General features: G+C 33.1%; 1 protein-coding gene across 1 annotated transcript; it reads left to right on the top strand.

Annotated features, from left to right (window-relative positions):
* Window positions 1-8,566: 8,566 nt before the first annotated feature.
* On the top strand, window positions 8,567-20,763 carry LOC104110365 (homeobox protein knotted-1-like 2). The gene is made up of 5 exons (XM_009619842.4): window positions 8,567-9,082; window positions 9,336-9,455; window positions 9,609-9,750; window positions 19,809-20,056; window positions 20,513-20,763. Exons 1-5 carry the CDS (start codon window positions 8,777-8,779, stop codon window positions 20,663-20,665), a joined length of 969 nt encoding a protein of 322 aa, XP_009618137.1. The 5' UTR covers window positions 8,567-8,776; the 3' UTR covers window positions 20,666-20,763.
* Window positions 20,764-21,744: the final 981 nt, after the last annotated feature.

Genomic DNA, 21,744 nt, shown 5'->3' with positions numbered 1-21,744 from the left:
GGATTAACATGAGGTATTCAGCAGATCATGTCTGTACTAAGACGTGTAAGTCTCTTGATAAGGAGCCTTAAGGCAAGAATATTTTTTCACCTTTATGGTGAAAGACAATGAGAGATTGAGAAGATAAATAAAAGTTTCAAGGAGTAAAAGAAGAAAGATGAAGAAGGGTACAAGGTACCCGGTTAATAAAGATTGTCATTATTCAGGAAGGGAGATATAAGCATTTTGAGTTATCTTCAATAGTGACAGATGTATGTACAATTGGCCATACCGATCTCAATTATGCCCTATGGGAGCTAACAGACATAGCTTAAGAGAAGGATGGGTAATCAAGATCCGGTTGGGGATAGAGTAACCTAAAATAGTGGATGGATTGGTAGAGTTAGTTGACATTTCCGAAGGATAGTGCAAACGTGGTAATGGATATCCTTGTGAGACACCTCGATGGTGCACTCTAAAATAGTACAGCTAGATATGAGTACTACAAAGATAAGCACTGGAAGCCTAGAAGGGATAAATATTATCTTAGTGTGGCTCCCATCCCTGGTAGAAAGAGAATGTTAGGCAATTCGAGGAGCCAATGGATGGAGCAAGAGGGGCTAAAAGTAAAAGAATATTTTGTTCGAGTTTTTAGAATAAAGTGATAGATAGAAATGTTAGCAGGAAAATAAGAAGAGAGTTAATGGAGCAGTATGAGTAAAATGTGGTACATGGATGATAACGGTAGATTAAAAAAATAATAGTATTACAGAGTCTATAGTCAAGTGAAGGGAAAAACGAGAGGTGACAGGCCTTGAGACAACAAAAAAGTATAGGCCATAAATTCATATCCTCACTTCGAAAAATAAGTTCGTGACTCCAACGCAACTACCAGAAGAAAAAGTTAGACCCCAGAGTAATGAAAATCAATATGGGATGGTGAACAAGATAAACTAAATATGAACTAGGAACTGAGTAATAGTCAGCAGCATGAGAATTTCAGAGATTGCGTCCCGGTGATAATAGAATGGGCGACAGGAGAATACCCTTTAAAGGTCTTTCAGGAAGACGCTTCCCTAAAGCAAGCAAGGTGAGTAAAGTTAAGCTTAAGGGACTGTATGTGCCAGCTACCCTAAGTGTCACCCTCGCGAGTGAGGAATTTCGTTATCCTTGGTACAGAAGGATTTCCGCGAGGTGAGTAAAGATCATCGATGATGTGAAAAGATGCCAAAGATGAGAAGGTAAAACATCTATACGTAGATTATCGTATCACTAAATCTTAGTGCTCCCCTAAAGGGGGGAATATGGAGTGATGTGGCATTAAGTCAGAATTAAGTAGTTCTAGTAATTATGGTATGGTAAAGGAAGAATGCGATAAAAATAAAAAAGGGATGAGATTGTACTTATTCAAAGCCTACCGATAGGCTACGATTCCAGAACATTATGTAAACACGACGTCAAGGAGAGGAAGTGAGGGTTCCTGCTCGAGATGTTATTGATAAATAAGGAGCCAGTACGAGACGTAAGTTAAGACAAAGGAAATAACCCAAGAAAGATTACGCGGAATATTGATATGAGAGTGGGCCAACGATTAGTTAGTAGTTGATTTAGGAAGATCCTAGTTATGGCTAGACAAAAGGATACAGACAAATCAATAGATCGTGCAAGATAAACAGAATGAAAACCAATATGGGGAATTCAGTCTTACAGATATGACATCGCAGCCTTGAGAAATATTCAGATAAGAGTTGGGTAGTTAAAGATACTGTATGAGTGTTATGGAAATAAAAGAGAGTCCCACTGGGAAAACAATCAAAACTTCAGTTCAGAAGATACCGTACGAGCACATGAGCGTGGAGGAAAGTAACTAAGGATAATTATATGTGAGTACGAACATCAAATATTCTATCGGGTATACGATGTAATAAGCTCACAACTTTATAAGAGTCGGGGGATCCTCCCTAAGTACTACAATGAAAGACTAGCTGAGGAAATAAGGAAGAAGGCTTCAATCTAAGCACAGTAACCTAAAGAGGAAATGGTCATGTAAAAACAGTCTCACTACAACATTATATGCACTCCATAAGAAAGTGGCACCTAACGTGGCTAAGGAACGGAAAGAAAAATCAAAAGTAATATTCGAGATCATATGAGTTGCACGAAAATTTCGGCAGGCATAGGAACTAAGATAAGCTAAGTATGCATGCAACAAGTGGCAAAACGACCAGGAAAAGTAATTGCTTACATTTAAAGAAAGTTGAGAAGGAATGAAAGGAATCATTTGATCAGTGATCCAGAGTGCGTTACGTTATGAATGCACTTAAGATTTCAGAGTATTATCCATGCAGCATATATGTTGACAATCATACAAGTCGTAGAAGATTCCGGTATAATTTAAAAGAAAGAATTGAGCCTAGGGCATAGACAAAGGATTGAATTGTCAGAAGATTATATCATATATATTCCATAGCGCCCATGAAAGACTAAAGTAATAACTAATACCAGGAGTCGTACACTGGAAGATAGCTTAAGCCTACATAAAGGCTGATCAGAAGGAAGAGGAAACTAAAGAGTTACATCAACCATGTAAATCAGGAGTCTGATTATTGGACCCAGAATATTATAGAAATCGTGATCAAGAACATTGCAGACTTACTCTAATATCAAAGGTACAAGAGAGATAGTACAACAACCATATTCTATAACGGTTTTATGATAAAGCCAGTTAGAAGAGTACCAGCCTCATAAGAAGTCAGTATTGAGCTACCACCGGATTGTGTATGCACCAGAGGTGCAAGTATTATAATAGAGCTTCAATTTGTGGATGTGAATTATACCTATGTGGAAGGGAGGTCACGAAAGAGATAGAAGATGTGATGCGATATTTTACAGAAAGTAAGGTAAATGTGAACAATGTACGAGATACTCAAATGCAGAAGGTTGTGAATAGTCCATACTTCGGATAGAAGGCTAGAAGCGCTGAGATTCAGTATTCAGGAATGATAGTAGTGGCATCAGTGGCATACCTTCCAGCCTATGGTTTCTAAGTACCGAGATCTAGTCAAGAGAGTAAAGAAGAGTTAGAGACGATGTGATGTCTCGCTTAATATTCCAGAATAACATAAGGGAATCAATGGTACAAGCAAGTTGAAGGAAGGTTGTGAATAGTATAAATAGATACGTAGAGGTCGCGAGCTAAAGCATGGTAAAATGACAAGGTTTTATGACATGAGTAAGGATGAGAAAGGGCGAGTAAGAAGGTGAGGAGAATGGTTCTGTTCTCGGGATTAAGCCCATGAAAACATGAGATTCAACAGGTTCTCTAAGTTATAGAAGGCTCAGTATAGCATGAATGAACTCAAAGAAGTCTAAGACTAGTAGCATTTAGAAGAGATGGAATGCTGCCCTGGTTGTGAAATGAAGGTGTAATTGTGACAGATAAAAGATAATGGTTAGGCCTTCGACTGAATAATGATTTGAAGAAAGAAAAAAGGGAGAAGGAGAAAAGATTTCGCGAAACGGCACGAGATCAGAATACCCCCATAAGGCGATTCACATCGAGATACTATGAAATACGATTACGGAAATCACTTCAAATATTCCTTGATGCAACATAAGCCCTAGTGGCAAGGTTTTACATAAGAAGTTTCAAATTATCAGTGGTATATTGTAGATCAATATTGAGACAAATCATAATGGATGGACAAAAGTCACAAAGTATAAGCTGAGATTAGGTCGTCATTCTTAAGATGAACAATAATGAGGAAGCATTAAAGGACTTAGATTTATACATATAGGATAAGCAACGAGAGTAACCTGGAGTTTGGTAGCAAACCTCAATAACGATAAATTAAAGTAAGAGTTATGACAGTAAATTCATACGGATGGATAAACGGATCTATGAAATAAGGTATAATAATATTCGTAAGTTCAACAAAGTACCGAGCGAAGAACTTCAGTATAACCATAGATGCCCAGAGGGACATCTTATCAAGCTCTGTATATAATTACAAGTGAGGCCTAGAGATTGGCTAAAAGCCGGAGGAAAAGAGAGAGAAGAGTCTCATAGGCGCACTTACAAGGAAAAAGTTGTACAGGCAGCATGGCAGAAGGTAGCAAGAGTTACGAGATTGGAAGAATTCCGACCACAAGTCATGGTGTGAGAAAGAGGCTTAAAGGGGGGAAAGACATGGCCTTTGGATTTATTCAAAGGACATTTGTCTAAATGGAAAGGAGAATATTAAAGTATTCGCAAGAGCTATGGGTTATGAGAATGATAAATGCATCAGTAAACAGTCGAGAACGAATGTTCCAAAGAGGAAAATGATGTTACACCCCATGCTTTCGTACGTGAAAGTACGCCATAAGTAAATTGATATATGCTCGAAAATGAGATGTTACATCCCGCATTTTCGTACGTTAAAGTTTCGTCATAAGTTAATCGACATAAATTCGGGAATGAGATTATTGTGAGATTATAAGTATTGTACTATTTCAAACAAGTGATAAGTAAAATTGTGAAGGTGGGAGGGGGAGCAAATCAAAGAAAATGAATTTTGTCAAAATTTGATATTTTGGGATAAAATACGGTCAAAGCTATAGTACCCCGTATTTACGGACTAGTACCATACAAGGTACCACATGACCGTGATAGTATGATGTATAAAGTAAAATTAAAAATGAGTAAAATTTTAAGTAATTTAAGACAATTCGTAATTATGCGGGTAATTGGTTAATTACCGAATAGCGAAATATTACCTAATTAGTTAATTAATTATTAGATAAGATCAAAATCCCCACCCCACCCCCAAAACGTGGCAGCAAGCCACTACTAAAACATATGACTCTTAGTCATATTGTCTTAGGTGGCCATCTAAAGTGAGACTTATTACATGTCTTGGTTTCATTTTATTGGGACATAGAATAATAAAGTAAGAACATCATATACCCTTCTTGCTAATTTAAATAACCTTATAAACTCTTTAGAAAGTTTCTGCCAAGAACATAGCAACTTTACAATTCAAAGAACTTTCTAAACTCTTAAGAAAGTTTCTGCCAAGAACATAGAAACTTTACAATTCAAATAACTTTTAAATCTCTTAAGAGAGTTTCAGCAACGTTATTGAAGAAAGAGTTTTAGCCAAGATTATTTTACATAGCAACGTTATTTGATTCGAACATTTTATACGGATTTTTTTCCATACTCCGATCTTACCGTCACGTGTCTTGTCGCAATTAGCGTGTGTTAGAGGGATTGTCAAGAAAAATCGACTCGGGTATTTTAAGGCTATCCCTTCTTTCCTTTTGGCATGATCTATACGACACGAACGAAATGAGCAAATGCACAATTTTCATAAATGACTCTATTCATAGAAATATTAGGGGTATCTATATTCTTGATTCCCCATGTGAATTATTATTATATCTTTTGTTCATGGGTCTCAGAAAAATACGTATTTGATAAAATTTATCCGACAGGCATATTATTTTTATGACCTTCCGAAAAAATCTTATTAACGTATTTCTTAAGGCATATTATTTTTATGACGTTCCGAGAAAATATTATTAACGTATTTCTTATGCATTTCATGCATTTATATATATACATTGACCCATGACCAGATGGCGTTATATACGCGCATATATATATATATATATATATATATATATATATATATATATATGGGATATGGAAAAAAGTTATGGCGTTATATACGCACCACTACCTGATCAACTGGTATACGTTGATGATTTGCCCACAGTGGCCGAAATGATATGATGGGATGCCCTTAGAGGCTTGATGATGTTATGAACACATATACCTATGCATGGTATGGCATTTATATGCATATGCATGACGTTATAAAAAATGAAATGATTCACAGAGTTTTATATATATATATATATATATATATATATATATATGGGATATGGAAAAAAGTTATGGCGTTATATACGCACCACTACCTGATCAACTGGTATACGTTGATGATTTGCCCACAGTGGCCGAAATGATATGATGGGATACCCTTAGAGGCTTGATGATGTTATGAACACATATACCTATGCATGGTATGGCATTTATATGCATATGCATGACGTTATAAAAAATGAAATGATTCACAGAGTTATGCAGACATACATGTCGAGTCTTTTACTCCATGTTTCTCTCATGTCTATTATTTACTGATTTTTATTCCTTACGTACTCGGTACATTATTTGTACTGACGTCCCTTCTGCCTGGGGACGCTGCGTTTCATGCCCGCAGGTCTCGATAGACAGGTCGAGAGTCCACCAAGTAGGCGATCAGCTCACCAGAAGATATTGGTGCACTCCATTTGCTCCGGAGTTGCTTGTTTGGTCAGTATGATTTAGATGTGTATGGCTTGGTATGGTGGGGCCCTGTCCCGACCTTTATGACAATTATGTACCCTTAGAGGCTTGTAGACATATGTCGTGTACGTGAAAGATTGTACGGCCTTGTCGGCCTATGTTTTGAGTTTATAAATGATCATGTTGGCCTATTAGTCCCGTATGTCATGTGTATATGATGATGTAATAAGAAAGATACATTACATTGGTACTCCGTTGAGTAAGGTACCGGGTACCCGTCGCGGACCATCGGTTTGGATCGTGACATTTACTATTAGTCATCACCACACAATTATCACCATTAACCTCCACCATCAACCATCATAGCCAAAATCTTAGTAATACCGACTATCTGAATTATCATCTTGTTATTGAATAATTAACTTTTCATCTTGTAATTCCCAAATTATTTTTCCTTCTCCTCCTCTATCTTAAAAAAAAAGGACCTAAAATGACAAAATTAGTAGTGTACTTATAATTTAATGATTACAAATTTATTCCAGATAGTTATTCCCACTTCTCCATTATACGCTCCGATGGATCAGCCCCACTTCAAAAAGAAATCAACCAAATTAGAAAGAATTGAATAACGTATTGCAAAACAAGCCGCAAGCAGTAAAGTGGAAGCTGCTTTGATTCTGTGTGAAATTTAAAATACAAAGTCAAAGTATGCACTCCAATTAAATATTTAGTTGGACTTACGCACGACAAACGTCTCTCATTGGGCAGCAGCAAATGGAGTTAGAGAAAGTATTTCCACTATGAAATTAAAAATAGTAAAGTTCATTTAGGAGCATCAAAAGTGGTACTTAAAATCGGGGAAAGAAGCATAAACAAAGTACCTGTTAGGAATTGGGAGGGGAAAAAGAAAAAGAGAACTTGGAATTGGCTTAGTTATTAACAGTATCTTGAGCACGATATTAGTTAACAAAATTTTTAAGTATGATACATTTGAGAAAACGAAAAGGAAAAATAAAGAACTTTTAGTTATCTATGGTAGGAATTATTGTAGTCAAGCAGATTCCATCCAAGGGCGGATCTACGGTATCGGGTATGGATTAATTCTATAGAAACCAGTATCTTTTACTTGAATCTTGTATTTGCAATGAGAAATCTATATAATTATTTTTAGCTTGGAATCTATAAGTAAAATCAATTGGTCCGGTGGCAAACGGAGGAACCAACTTAAGCTATGTTCCTGAATATCCGATGAGGGTTTGAATACATTGCTCCCTCTGTTCAAGTTTATGTAAATTTATTTTCTTTTTGGTCCGTTCAAAAAAGAATGACCCCTTTCTAAATTTGATAATAATCTAGCTTAAACTTACAATCGTACCCTTAATGAGAAACTTGTATAAGCATATAAATACTATGGGCCCCTTTTTGACTTATTTAGGACTACAAATTTCAAAAGTCTTTATTTTTTCTTAAACTCCGTGTCCAGTCAAACAAGTTCACATAAATTGAAACGAGGGAGTATATACTTTTAACTTCACTTTCGTTTTTTTACACAAAACAACACTCGTAGGTACTTTTTTATTTCTCTTTTTCTTTTAAAAACAGACCAGCCAACATTAAAAAACTTTCTGACTTGCTGAGAGTATCACTTTTGCTCAAATATTAAGTGTTCATAAGGTTCAAATCCTGGATCCGTCTCTGATTCCACAAAGGAGCTCATATGATTCAATATTTGAGGATTTTACGTATTTTATTATTTTTTTCTTTTGTCGGATTTGGCATTAAAGAATATATAACTTTGACACTAGTCATCACTACATATATAACTTGAATTCAATTTCTTCGGACTTAAGTTATATATATTGAGAACTTTACACTATGAGTGTGATCTAGGGGTTAAATTTTATCTATTGTTGTGGTCAATTTTTCGTAATAATGTTGATCAAAACCTTTACACGATTAGTGCACAAGATTTAAAAAGAGTTCAAGTTTCTATATATATATTGACGTTGTAAAAATAATTTATACAAGGTCATTTATGAAATAATTATCATGTAAATATCTTACAATAAACATTAATGGATAATCTAATAAAAATGGCAACTAATCAAGTTAAAATTTACTGATGCGGTAAAAAAATGTTTATAAATCCATTTAGAAGATTAAAATAAAGATGACAGTGCTTCCTTTTCCTGATCATCAGGTGCTGCAGCTATATAACTTTCTCCAGGTAATTCATTTGTTTGTAGGCAAAAGTTTCTCTCTCCATCAAGCATCAGCTCGATCTCCTCCCTTCCGCCTCTCTTTCTCCTTAATATTTACTTCTGAAAGTTTAATTAGGAACCTTATTGTTTACGATTGTAAAGCAAGAAAGTTATAAGCTACCCTAAAGATTGTTTGATCTCCTTCTTGATCACAACAAAATAATTAAGAGCATAGTAGGAAATTAACATTAAAAGATAATCAATGGAGAAAATGTACGAATTTGTTTCTAGCAGTAGTGATGTTTACTCCGTCGAGGACAATCTGCAGCCGCCATATTTTGGATCGCCGCCGGCGTTTTGCGATGGGCTGGCCCCAATGGGATTTGGATCCGGAAATATGTCGTGGGCGTGTCCAGAAACTTCAGCTGCTAATTTAGTAGTTGATAAAAGTGGGACGTCTTCTTCTAATTTACAATTAGAAGATCATCCTGAGACGGATATTAGAGCAAAGATCTCTTCTCATCCTTTGTATCCTAAGCTTCTTCGTACTTACATCGACTGCCACAAGGTAAAACAATTTCAGTTTGGAAACTGTTTAGTAGAAAGAGTAGACCTAGAGAAAGAAAGAAAGAAAAAAAGCATATTTTCTTAATTATGTGTTTGGACACTGCTAGGAACACAATGTTCAGCTATGATTTTAGGGTTTTGGATTGCTATATATGATTCTAGGGTTTAACCAAGAAGATCTTGGGTGTTATGATCTCTTCTTATCTGACAATTTTTCATCAATATTAATCTTATGGTATGTATAACGTTTGCAGGTAGGAGCGCCATCTGATGAGATTGTTGATATGTTGGACAATATTAATATTGTCCACGAAAATGATCTTTCTAGGAGATCAAATCGACTGAGCGACGATTCTGAGCTGGATGCTTTCATGGTCTCTCTCTTGTTTTCATCTCAATCCTATGAGTAGTATATATATATATATATATGTATGTATGTATCAAGCTTTCATTCCTAATTGGGGATATGGGATCTCTGTGTGTAGATTTGTTTGTGCTTATATAGTGAATGGTGATATATACTGCAGGGAACTTACTGTGATGTGTTAGCAAAGTTCAAGTCGGATCTTGAAAGGCCTTTCAATGAAGCAACTACTTTTCTTAATGATATTGAAACTCAACTTACCAATCTCTGCGCTGCTCCGGCCACTACAATTAGCAATATCTCAGGTCAGTTTCTCTTTAATTATATTATATATAAACGCCTACGTCTAGCAGCAGTTAATTTGTTAGCTTTAGTTCATCGGCATGTTAGCACATGGATTTACTACATGAAATGAATGCCTTTTAATTTCCTTAATACTCCTGTATGTGAGACACTCTTTCTATTTTGCTCTAGTATCAGTTACTAAGATTTCAGTCATATACACTGACCCTTATTAATCGTCCTGCAAATTAGTTAACCTAATTAATTTTTGAGTTTCTATCATCAGTCATTGCACAATTTTTGGGTGAATTGTGCTCATCCTCCCGACTTGAGGGGTTTAGAGACCAATTAATTTAGCAAAGAAATGCTACCTAAATATAGGTCTCAATCTCTAAATCTTACTACCCCGCATTTAGCAAGACTTCGACATTAAGCTAAAACAGCAAAGGACTAGGTAAACGCTACATTGATGATGAGGGCTCTTTAAATTGATGTCATTTTAATTTCTTAATAGAAATTGCTCTGGTTAAGGTGTGGCATCAAAGGTCGATTGTTCAATTGATGTGTTTTACTTTCTTTTTTAGTTTGTCTAGAAAATATATTTTTTCTGTATTTACTCCCTCCGTTTCAATTTAGATGAGTTAGTTTGACTTGGCACGGAGTTTAACAAAAAATAAGAAGACTTTTAAAACTTGTGGTCTTAAAAGCTTAAGTTTTTGTGGGCCATGACATTTGTGTGGTTATAAAAGCTTCTCATTAATGGTAAAATAAGTAAAATGAAGAGTTTAAAGTTGAATTATTTCCAAATTTAGAAACGTATCATTTATTTTGGAACAGATTAAAAAGGAAAGTATTTGATCTAATTTGAAACGGATGGAGTATTAAGTTACTAATTTCAACATTCTCTTTTTACTCCCTCCATTTACTTTTACTTGGCATGTATACTAAAAATAGATTTTCATTTTTACATGTCACTTTATGCATATCAAGAGAAGACAAAAAAAAATTCTGTTATACCCACAGTATTTATTACTCATTTCAAATTATTTTCTCAAATCCAATAAAATATGCATCAATTAATATGGGTATCATGATAAATTATGCACTTCATTTATTATTTCTTAAGAGCGTGAAAAATTAAAACGTGACAAGTAAATGTGAACGGAGGGAGTATCATTAATGATAGAGAAATGAGAAACGACGAGACAGAATTTAAAGGACATTTTTATATTGTTATACACACATTTAGCTTAAATCACATGATTCAACAATTTTCCTTATATTCTTAAATTTCTTTGCTAGAGTCAAATTAAAGAGACATATAAAAAAAGACGAAAAACATAGTACTGTATTTTTCTTTGTTTATGGCTCAAATGCTTCTCATTACTACTTTTCTTCTCGGGCTTTCTTGTTGTTTCTAGTAGTAATGGTGAAAAGTAAAAAAGAAGAACTGTAAAAGAAATAAAAAGTGAAATGCAGAACGTCTTCTTTTAGATAGAAAGAACAAACATTCTGAATATTGTACAAAATTCATGACCTTAAGAGTGCTTTCCACAGTTGCGGGGTGTACGAAAGGCCTAGCTAGCTATGCTAGCTTTTCTTAGTTCTATCCACACTTCCTATTTTCTTGAATTTATCTGCAAAAATGGGGTAAATAAAACAACTACTATCTCACGGGCTCTGAGTGACTTGACAATTCCTAGTGCTTTCATGTCTGAAGAAAGAAAGAAATGTACCACGCGTTATTCAGTAGATTCGTCTGAGTTTCTTCCCTTCCCAAGTCCCAACTCCTCTAAACGTTCAATAAAGATTGAGTTCTAAGTTTTATGCACAGATATTGAAAAATACTAGCTAGTAGTAGTATATACTTTTTAAATCAAATGGTTTATTAGATAATTAACATGTAAATTTATTGATAAGTATTAGTTGGGTAATCTGATAAAAATGATAATTAACTTACATGTTATCACACTTCTTTTTATTACATAAGGGCGGGAGGAGGGGGAAACGGGAAGTGCTACGGATGGGTTTGAACTTTGAACCCTCCACTTCAAATGTGAAAGACAGAGAGTTCATCTTCATCCTTAACTCCGCATGTCAAATTCACTAATGGAGTAAAAACAATTACACTGTCGGTATATAATATAACTTAATTATATCCGTAAACGATTTAACTCCTCTCAGAGGGCCCTAGAAAGAAAAGTCACATTCACTTTGTCAAGAGAAAAGTGACGTTGGTTGGAAGGAGTTGTGCAAAGCTTCTAATGCTCATAAAATTAAATAAATAAATCCTAAACTTAATATAGCCTTTTTCTTAACCCTCATCTTAAGTAGTCAGAAGCAGAGGGAATCTTGTTAATTATAGTGAGCATGTGATATTGTGGCAGAAACAAGTACAAGAAAAAGTTAAGTTTCATATACATCGTCATGGCTTTGCATGATCTTGTCGTCCTTAGACATCCAATAAGTTTCAAGCTTCGATTCATGATTGTCTGTTAATCTCTACTTTAAGGCTTTATAACTGATATATCTAGCAAAAAGCTGTGGCCATATGCATAAATATATTCAGTTAGTACACAGCAAAGAAGTGCTGTTCAATGTCTGATACTTTTTGTTTTTTATTTGCGTTTTTTAGTTTTGGTTAGTTAGGTGAATGGTTTTACAAATTGTATGGTCTTTTGATTATTTTAAGTTATCATCCAGTCTAGAAAAGCTGCTATTCCCTGTATTGTTGAAGATAAACAGTGGAAAAATTATGACACTCTAGTTTTATAATATTAACTGCTTAATGTAAAGCTCATATGATGAAACCTCTCTAGTTTCGAAAAAAGGGGGGATTGCATTCCTTGCATGGAGGATTTCTGCTTCCTTTCCGAATTAGTACTATGTAGGATTTCTAGGGCTAAGTCAACTGTTTTTATCAAAGTAAGGGTTCGAATCAGACTCTCTACATAATTTTCTTACTTATCTAACACATATATACGCCCAAAGAAAATGAAATTGCTTCGTATTAAATGGTTTGCTCTTTTTTTCCCTGTTAGGCTTGCTCTTTTAATTAATTTATTTACATTGCATGTGTTTGAACTTTTTTTCCATGTCATATCTTTAATTTGTGTGTTGAATGCATGCTCAATGTATAAATGACTTGAAGTGATCATTTTTCTTAGGCAATTAGGCAGCTCCATATGTCAAGTTAAATGACTAATAAAAATTTAGATACCTTGTAGAGGTTTAATATCACCACTTCAATTTCCACAGGTATTGGGGGGAGGGGGGAGGGGGGTTATATTAGCTCCTCTCTTTTTCTACTTTCTTGATAAATTAATTCATGGTGTCTTTCGTACAAGAACTTGATCTAACTTAATCCTCATTTGCTTGCACTTAATTATGAAAGTCTGAATCTTAATTATTTAAATTTCATATAATATATATATAGTAGGGATGTCTCTTAGTAATGTCTAATGGCTTCTCGCGTAATTTGGAATAGAGTAATTAAAATCTTCTAGGTAAAAAATTAAATGCGTTTATTTTTAAAATTTGAATCTTAATCATTAAGTGTATTTATTTTTTTAATTCACAATTATTTAATAGGTCTTAATAGGTATGTATGATTAAGATCCATAACAAAGACTTAATTTCATTAAAAGACTATCATCCATACTTATTATTAACTGTCGTCACTGCCTACCATTATCAACTACCACCACCACCATACTCAACCATAGATGCTACCACTACTATCATCTACCACCACCATCATCCTCAACTACAACCACACACTCACACACATCAACTGCCATAACCAACCACCCCGTCATGATCAACAACCATAACCGGCACCGCCCACCAATATAAACAACCACAACCCAACCATAATCGCCATCGTTACCAATCACCACTAACTACTATCCAGAACCATCACTATCAACCAAAACGACCACCATCAACCAAAACCACCACCAACCACTGCCTCTAGTCGGCATTCACAAGCATCTCTGTTAGCCATCACCACCACCAACTATCATATTTTAATATATATATATATATATATTAATTATAGAATATTAGGTTAATTAGTATTTTATTTGAATTTTATGTTTACTAATTTTTAAATAAAGGTAAATTTTGTATATTCAAAAAACAAACAGTCTTAACCATTTAGTATTCAGATCTTAATACAAATCTTAACATTCAGAAGTATATTCAAATTCGAATATTTTAATCTTAATATACATTTTGATATTTAGAGATATACTCAGATTCAAACGTCTTAATTAAAAAAAAAAAACAAATGAGACTTTAGTCCGGCCAATAGGTTCAGGAAACCAGATGATTAAACGAAAAAACTTTATATGACTTAAATAGTCTGCAACAGTGTTAAGCCAAAATAATTTCAGTGCTCATTAGTCATTACCTTGTTTGGTTCATTTCTAGAAATATACATGAAATGATGACATAGATACTGAGCAACAAATGAAAACATCAAAGACCAAAAAAAGAAAAAGGTGCGTACAGAGAGTGCGTAGAATGCGGGTTATGTTAGATTAATGGCTGCAACTATGTAGTAGTACAATCTTTCTCTGATTCTCTGACTCTGAAACGACATAACAAAACCTACGCCTTTAATTTGTCACGAGTTACCCTCATGTTGTCCTTATATGATTTATATTCTCCTAATTAATACTCGTAAAGAACGTCACAGCTTGATGGGTTTGTGTCTGTGATGTATATTCTCCTTAGTACGCATATTGAACGTCACAATTTGATGTGTTTCTGCAGTTACATAACCCAAGGGGTCATACTATCAGGAAAATGTCCAAAATTGTCATCATATGTGATTTAACACGAAATTTAATAAGAAAATAAAAAAATTAAATTTTTTTATATGAAACAAATCATATATAATTGTGTGACTATAAATTATCCTATAAAGATAAAATAAATCGTTTTTAAATATAGAATTTTTTTATATTTTTGGGGACAGACAAAAAAAAATTGCATCACATAAAATTGGGACAAGGGGAGTATTTAAATTGAGCAATTAAATCTCGTAATAAGTAGACGACTCTGTGTGTCTAAATTCTTTGAGAAACAAAAAGTTCAAATTTACCCCTTTAACTTCTTCCTACGGTTTAAATTATGGGAGAATGACACAGTTACCCACAAAAATAAAACTATTTATCTTTGTCTACCCATTTATTTTTCTATCCATCAAACTAATTACATTTCCTACCCATTGTAGTTTTTGTGAGAAATTTTCTCTTTTTTCTCCTATTCTTTTTTATTTCTATGCTTCTTTTCGTTTTTTTCTTTTTTTCTCATTTTCTTCTTATTTTTTTCTTTTTTCCTTTTCTAATTTCATTTAACTTATTTTTTTATATTCTTTTTCTCTTCATAATCTAATTTCATTTACTGTTTTCACTATTTTTTATTATTCTTTTTTTTATACAATAAAAAAAAATAGCTGATATAGTAAATATTTGTTCACCTTTTTTTAAATATAACTAGTATAATATACCTTTTTTTCTTTTTTCTCATTTTTAAAATTCAATCATTAAACTGAAATAATATCAGTTGTCACTTGATCTAATTCACTGAATATCACATTGACTGTTGTTGAGCACCATAAATTACATAATCAGATTCTAAGAATCAACACGTGATTGTCATGCAAACCTTGATCCCCTTCTCTATAAATATCAGTACACACTCTACCATTAGTAGTAACATAACCAATTATTGAGCAAGAAAACATAATCTACGACCACCAAATCTTCATATATACTAGTTAGAATAGAAATGATAATAAAATATTAAAAAATGCAATAAAAGTATAAGTAGCAAAAAAGACTTCTAGTACCATATGATACCAATATGGTATACATGTATACCAACAGAGTATATGATTACTCTAGAATATTGCTACAACTATCTGCGACTATACTACTGTACCAAAATATTAAAGGATGCAATAAAAGTATGAGAAAATTACATGCTCGCATTGCAAGCTAAATATTCGCAAAGCAACTTGTTCATTTCGTATACTAACAGGGTATATAGTTGTATGGGGTCGTTCCAATAATTGCCTATAACTACCAAAACTATTACATAATACTCATAATCTATGTCCATCAGCACAAAAAAAATCTAGCACTGCAAATTATGTTCATATAAATAATTTCATAATAGTAATCACTTAAAAATGCAACTAAAACAACCAAAAAATGTTCAAACTATCATATGATACCAATATGGCATATAACTATACCAACATGGTATACAGTTGTCACGACACCAAATTTTCTCCGTAGAATATCGTGATGGCACCTAGTCTCTAAGACTAGGTAAGCCTATCAATGCGGAATATAACTAAATATAAATTGAAATTTAATCCTTAACAGTCGAATAAATAAGAACTGCAATTTAATAATTTCAACTCCCAAAAACCCGGTAGGAATAAGTCATAAACTTCTAAGAATTTTTCCTCAATGTCTCTATATCTTAGAGTCTAAAGAAAATAAAGAAGCAACATAATAAGGATAGAAGGGGACTCTGGAGTCTGCAGACGCTGGCAGATATAACTCGAAGTCTTCGTACACAGGTAGCTCACCGATATCTGGGGTAGTAGGACTTACTTGGATCTGCACAAAAGATGTGCAGAAGCGTAGTATGAGTACACCACAGCGGTATCCAGTAAGTGCCAAGCCTAACCTCGGTAGAGTAGTGACGAGGTTAGGTCGGGCCCTACTGAAAATAATAAAAGACATGGTCAAATGTTTAACAATATAATAACAATAAAATAACAATAAAAATGAATCAAGTAAGTAGTATGTCACAATTTAACTACACAGAATAAGGGCAAAACAATACCTCGCGGAAGGAAAAACAGAAAATTTACAACTTTATGGAAATTCACCAAAATAACCAAAGGCAATGCAGCCATAAAGAAATATCAACAAGGGCACTCCCGAGGTACCGCCTCGTAGTCCCAAATCATAAATAAATTCAAAATATCTCATTTTCTTGAAATATCATCCCGTGTTTTAGCCACCCTTATCACACCGCATGATTTCTAGTAGTTCCCCTACTAGCCATGCGTATCAAGCCACCCTTATCTCACCACATGCGTTTCAACACTCAGACTTTATACCACCGCATGCGTATCAATATCACAATATATCACAATTTGTACCTCAAGTGCCCAAATATTTCAACTTGCCAAAATAAATCAACAACAACAATATTTTTCACAATTAAAAGCTCACGGCTCATGCCAGAATAAATCAACAACAATATTTTTCATAATAAGGAGCTCACGGCTCAATCACAATGAGTACGAAAATCTCACAAAATATTCAGCAAATATAATATTTCACAAATTTAACACCTTGTCTAAATATCAAATTTTTAAATGTAAAATACTTCATTTTTAATAATATTTAAATTAAGAAATCCATCCTTCAAATAATGCACATAACAAAAGAAACAGAGTTTCAACTAAACAGGTAAAACACTTAGCAAGAACAGGTCATGCAAATTAAAATACGAAAATATATTAATGACGATGAATATAACAAAATAAAATAATTTAATTAATATGCAACAGTGCTCTACATAATTTAAAGACATAATCTTCCATATTTAGCCCGTGTACACACTCGTCACCTCGTGTACACGACTTTTAACACATCAAAATTTTCATATCAATACCAATCCTAAGGGGAATTTCCCCCACACAAAGTAGACAAGTCATTTACCTCAAACCGAGCTCAATCAGTCAAGTAGCATGCCTTTTCCTCGATTTTTCAACTCTGATCGGCTCGAATCTAATCATAATTAATTCTATTCAACCAATACAAATTATAGGAATAAATTCTATAAGAAAATATAATTTTTCTAACAAAATTCAAAATTTAACCCAAAACATCGCCCATGGGCCCACGTCTCGGAACCCAATAAAGTTACAAAATACGAACGCCCATTCTACTACGAGTCCAACCATATAATTTTTACTAAAATCCGACATCAACTCGACCCTCAAATCTTCAATTTAAACCAAGAGGGTTTTCTAAATCTTCCAACTTAATTCACCAATTAAATGTTAAAAACAACCATGGATTCGGGTAATTTGACCAATATTGAGTTAAGAACACTTACCCCATTATTTTTCTTGAAAATCTCCCGAATATTACCTCTTCCCAAGCTCCAATTTGGTAAAAATAGAAAATGGGATGAAGTGATTTCTTCTATGTGATCACAGACAAGGTCCCGCGATCGCGAAGTGCAAATTGCAAGCTGCCCAGAAAAGACCCTACACGATCGCGGTATCCGGACCCGAACCGACTATCCCGGCAAGTCACATAACAGTTATAAAGTACAAAATGAGCAGTAAATGGGTGAATGAGGCTACAACTTTTAAAACGACTGGCCGGGTCGTTACAACAGCTTTACTGGTTAATTTCCGGCAACTGTATGATTGTACTACTATTACATAACACACATGCATAAGAGAAAAATAAAAAAAAAATAGTGTATCACATATTAATATAATAAAGTATTTCAAGATATTGTACTATATTACTATTATTAAAAGAAAATCAAATAGTGTACCATTTAAATGCAGCTAATACAACCAAAAAATGATTCAACTAGCATATGATACCAATATAGTATATAACTATACTAATAGGGTATATAGTTGTATGGGGTCATTCCAACAACTGCATATAACTATAAAAACTATTACATAATACACAAAATCTATGTCCATAGGTACAAGAAAATCCAACACAGCAAAACATGATCATATAAATCATTTTAGAATAGAATTTACTTAAAAATGCAGCTAAAACAACCAAAAACTATTCCAACTACCATATGATACCAATATGACATATAATTATACCAATAGGGTATACAGTTCTACTAATTAATTCCAGAAAACTATATATGACTATACTACTATTACATAATACACATGCATAAAGAGAAAAATAAAAAATTAGTGTATCACATATTAATATAAGAATGTATTTCAAGATATTGTATTATAATACTATTATATAAAATAAACGCATAAAGAAAAAATCAAAATGATTACATAATAAACATGCATAAAGGAAAATTACAAAAATTCAAGATAATGTACTATTCTATTATTACTAAAGAAAAATCAAATAGTGTATCAATTAAATGTAGCTAATACAACCAAAAAATGTTCCAACTAACTAATGATATCAATATAGTACATAGTTATACCAACGGGGTATACAATTGTACACAAAGAGTTTAATTTTTTTTTTAAATTCAATTATTAAACTGAAATAATATCAGTTGTCACATAATCTAATTAACTCAATGAGAGCTAATGCAATGAATAATACCTCCATGGAATTCCATTAATGTTAATAAATATTATTATTTATTTATTGAAAATGTGGAGAACAATTGGACAAAAATTCAGGACAATCCTTTTGAAATTGTGGTATGCACGACAACCCGGGAGTTTCTCCGATCAACTTATTCCTCTTGTCCATTTTTCTCACTGCGAATATCCTATTTCATTTTTATTTTTATTTTTAAAATAATTATTAATATATGTTTCTACAATCAAAGTACATATTATAGACGGAAAGATAGTCAAAAGTAATGTGATTCAAGTCATAAAATAAAATAAAAAGGGGAATAGATTTGCATTTTCCACATGTCCCTCACGTGGGGTAAAGCAAATTAAATGGGAAATAGGAAATTGAATAGTCCGATAATAAGTTTGTGCTGTATAGGTGGGAATTGTAATTAATTTTCAAGTGGGCAACAACGGGTAATTATTTTGGCCTTGATAGGTATTATGTGTTATTTCCTCTTAAATTATCCTTAGGTTGGAGTTCTCCTTAGAGATTAAGGGCAAAAACCATCTATGAGATAAGATTGGACCAAAATTGGTCAATGTCGAGTAGTACATAGGCAAATTTGATTAATTTCCTAATATCAATCATTATCTATTTTTTACATCCCCAGTTTCGAAGCCATTAGAAAATCTAACTACACTGTATCTGTTGCGTATTTTAATTTGTTTCGAAAGATGAAGGAGCGGCGGGGACGGAGGAGGAGGAGGAGGTGGCTGATACAAGCGGTGGTGGTGGAAATACTAATGATATGTGCAGATCTGAGAATGAAATTAAGGATAAGTTAATGCGAAAGTACAGTGGATATATAAGTAGTCTAAAGCAAGAATTTTCCAAGAAGAATAAGAAGGGAAAACTCCCAAGAGAAGCAAGGCAAATCTTGCTTAACTGGTGGACCACTCACTACAAATGGCCTTATCCTACGGTAACCATTTTTATTTTTCGTCAATAGAGATTATAGTAATTAAAAAATAGGATAAATTATACTGAACATCTTATAGTACTTACACCCATATATATTATTAAAATCCCACTCAAATATAAAGGTATTATTGCTATTTGTTAAAAGAAAACATTTAAACTCCATTATACATCCCTTATATAATTGTATATTAATCATAGAAAAATTGTTGAAGCAAGGACCTATATATATATATCTCGATATGAATAAGTTTGAAATTTTCAGTAGAAATATCTCGACAGAAAGAAAAAAAAAATTACTTCACACAATGAAAACTCACCATCAGTAAAACACATTTGATGTTCATTTGAGATGCTGTACAAATATTTATATGAGTTACAATATTGATAGACGTAAAAATATATTGTTCTGTCAACAAAAAGATGTGAATAATACTGTTATTGAACTTGGTGAATGCAGGAAGGAGAGAAAATATGTCTAGCTGAATCAACAGGTTTAGATCCGAAGCAGATTAACAATTGGTTCATTAATCAGAGAAAACGTCATTGGAAACCTTCAGAAAACATGCAGTATGCTGTTATGGAAAGTATATATGGTCACTTTTCTGAATAATTTAGCTTCGAGGAAATTAATCTCTTTCCCGCAATGTTTCTAATCAGACATTTTATCTTGCTAACAATATAATTCTAATTCAGTTACCATATTGCCTCTACGATAATCTTTATGCTTCTGATCCAAGTCCTATGATGATGTTACTGAATTTTAGTCAAAGGTGGATTTAGGGTTGTCAAATGGGCGAGTTGGGCTGATTATGGGCGGGTTAAAATGGGTTGAGTTAACAAATGGCAGGTAAGATGGGCTAGATTAAGATGCACTAAAATTGAAGAATCCATCTAAATAGCCGCTCACTCAATCACTTAAACTAAAAATAACCAGCGAAGGTATAATATATGTATAACGTATGTACTATATGTGTATAATTATATGTAATCAATGTATAATTTATGTATATGGCTAGAAAAAGTAAATAATGAATATGACCGGCTATTTATGTAAAGATCCCGCTAAAATTTGAGTCATAGCTCAACCCGTCAAACTCGGGTTGGTTCGAATTTTTCAATTATCAAACCAAACCAATGGTGTCGGATTTTTCAATCTCGGTTTTTTCGGATTTTCGGATTTTTTTCCGGTAAAGTCTTCATAGCATAAAATATGTAACTTGTGATCGAAATATTTCTTAAGTCCTAGAAAAATACAATTATAATATGTTTTCCAAGAAACTAACACAATAATATGAGATAAGTTATAGCATTATACTAAAGTATTCAATAATAAAGATAAAATAATAAAATTACATAAAACAACTATTGATAATTAATAAGCCATAATAAAAATTAACATAATCTAAAAATACTATATAGGTCATGCTAAAATAAGTATAGCTAATAAGTACTAATATTAATTATATAACTAAGCACTAAAGAAAAAGATAAAATAAGTCATGCATTTTCATTATAAACCAATGTAAAACTAAAATAATTATCCAACACTTTCATCATTCCTAGTATTGAATTGAATTTCTTTTGTTAGCATTAGTATTGATTTGAACTTTGTTGGAGTTACTATATTTATGGGCTATAAAATTTATTTACCATCAAGAATGTTAAGTCTAAACTTGAAATAATACGTTA

The sequence above is a fragment of the Nicotiana tomentosiformis genome, chromosome 3 (genome assembly GCF_000390325.3).
Source record: "Nicotiana tomentosiformis chromosome 3, ASM39032v3, whole genome shotgun sequence".
Lineage (NCBI taxonomy): Eukaryota > Viridiplantae > Streptophyta > Magnoliopsida > Solanales > Solanaceae > Nicotiana > Nicotiana tomentosiformis.
This window is presented reverse-complemented; position numbering and strand designations above follow the sequence as displayed.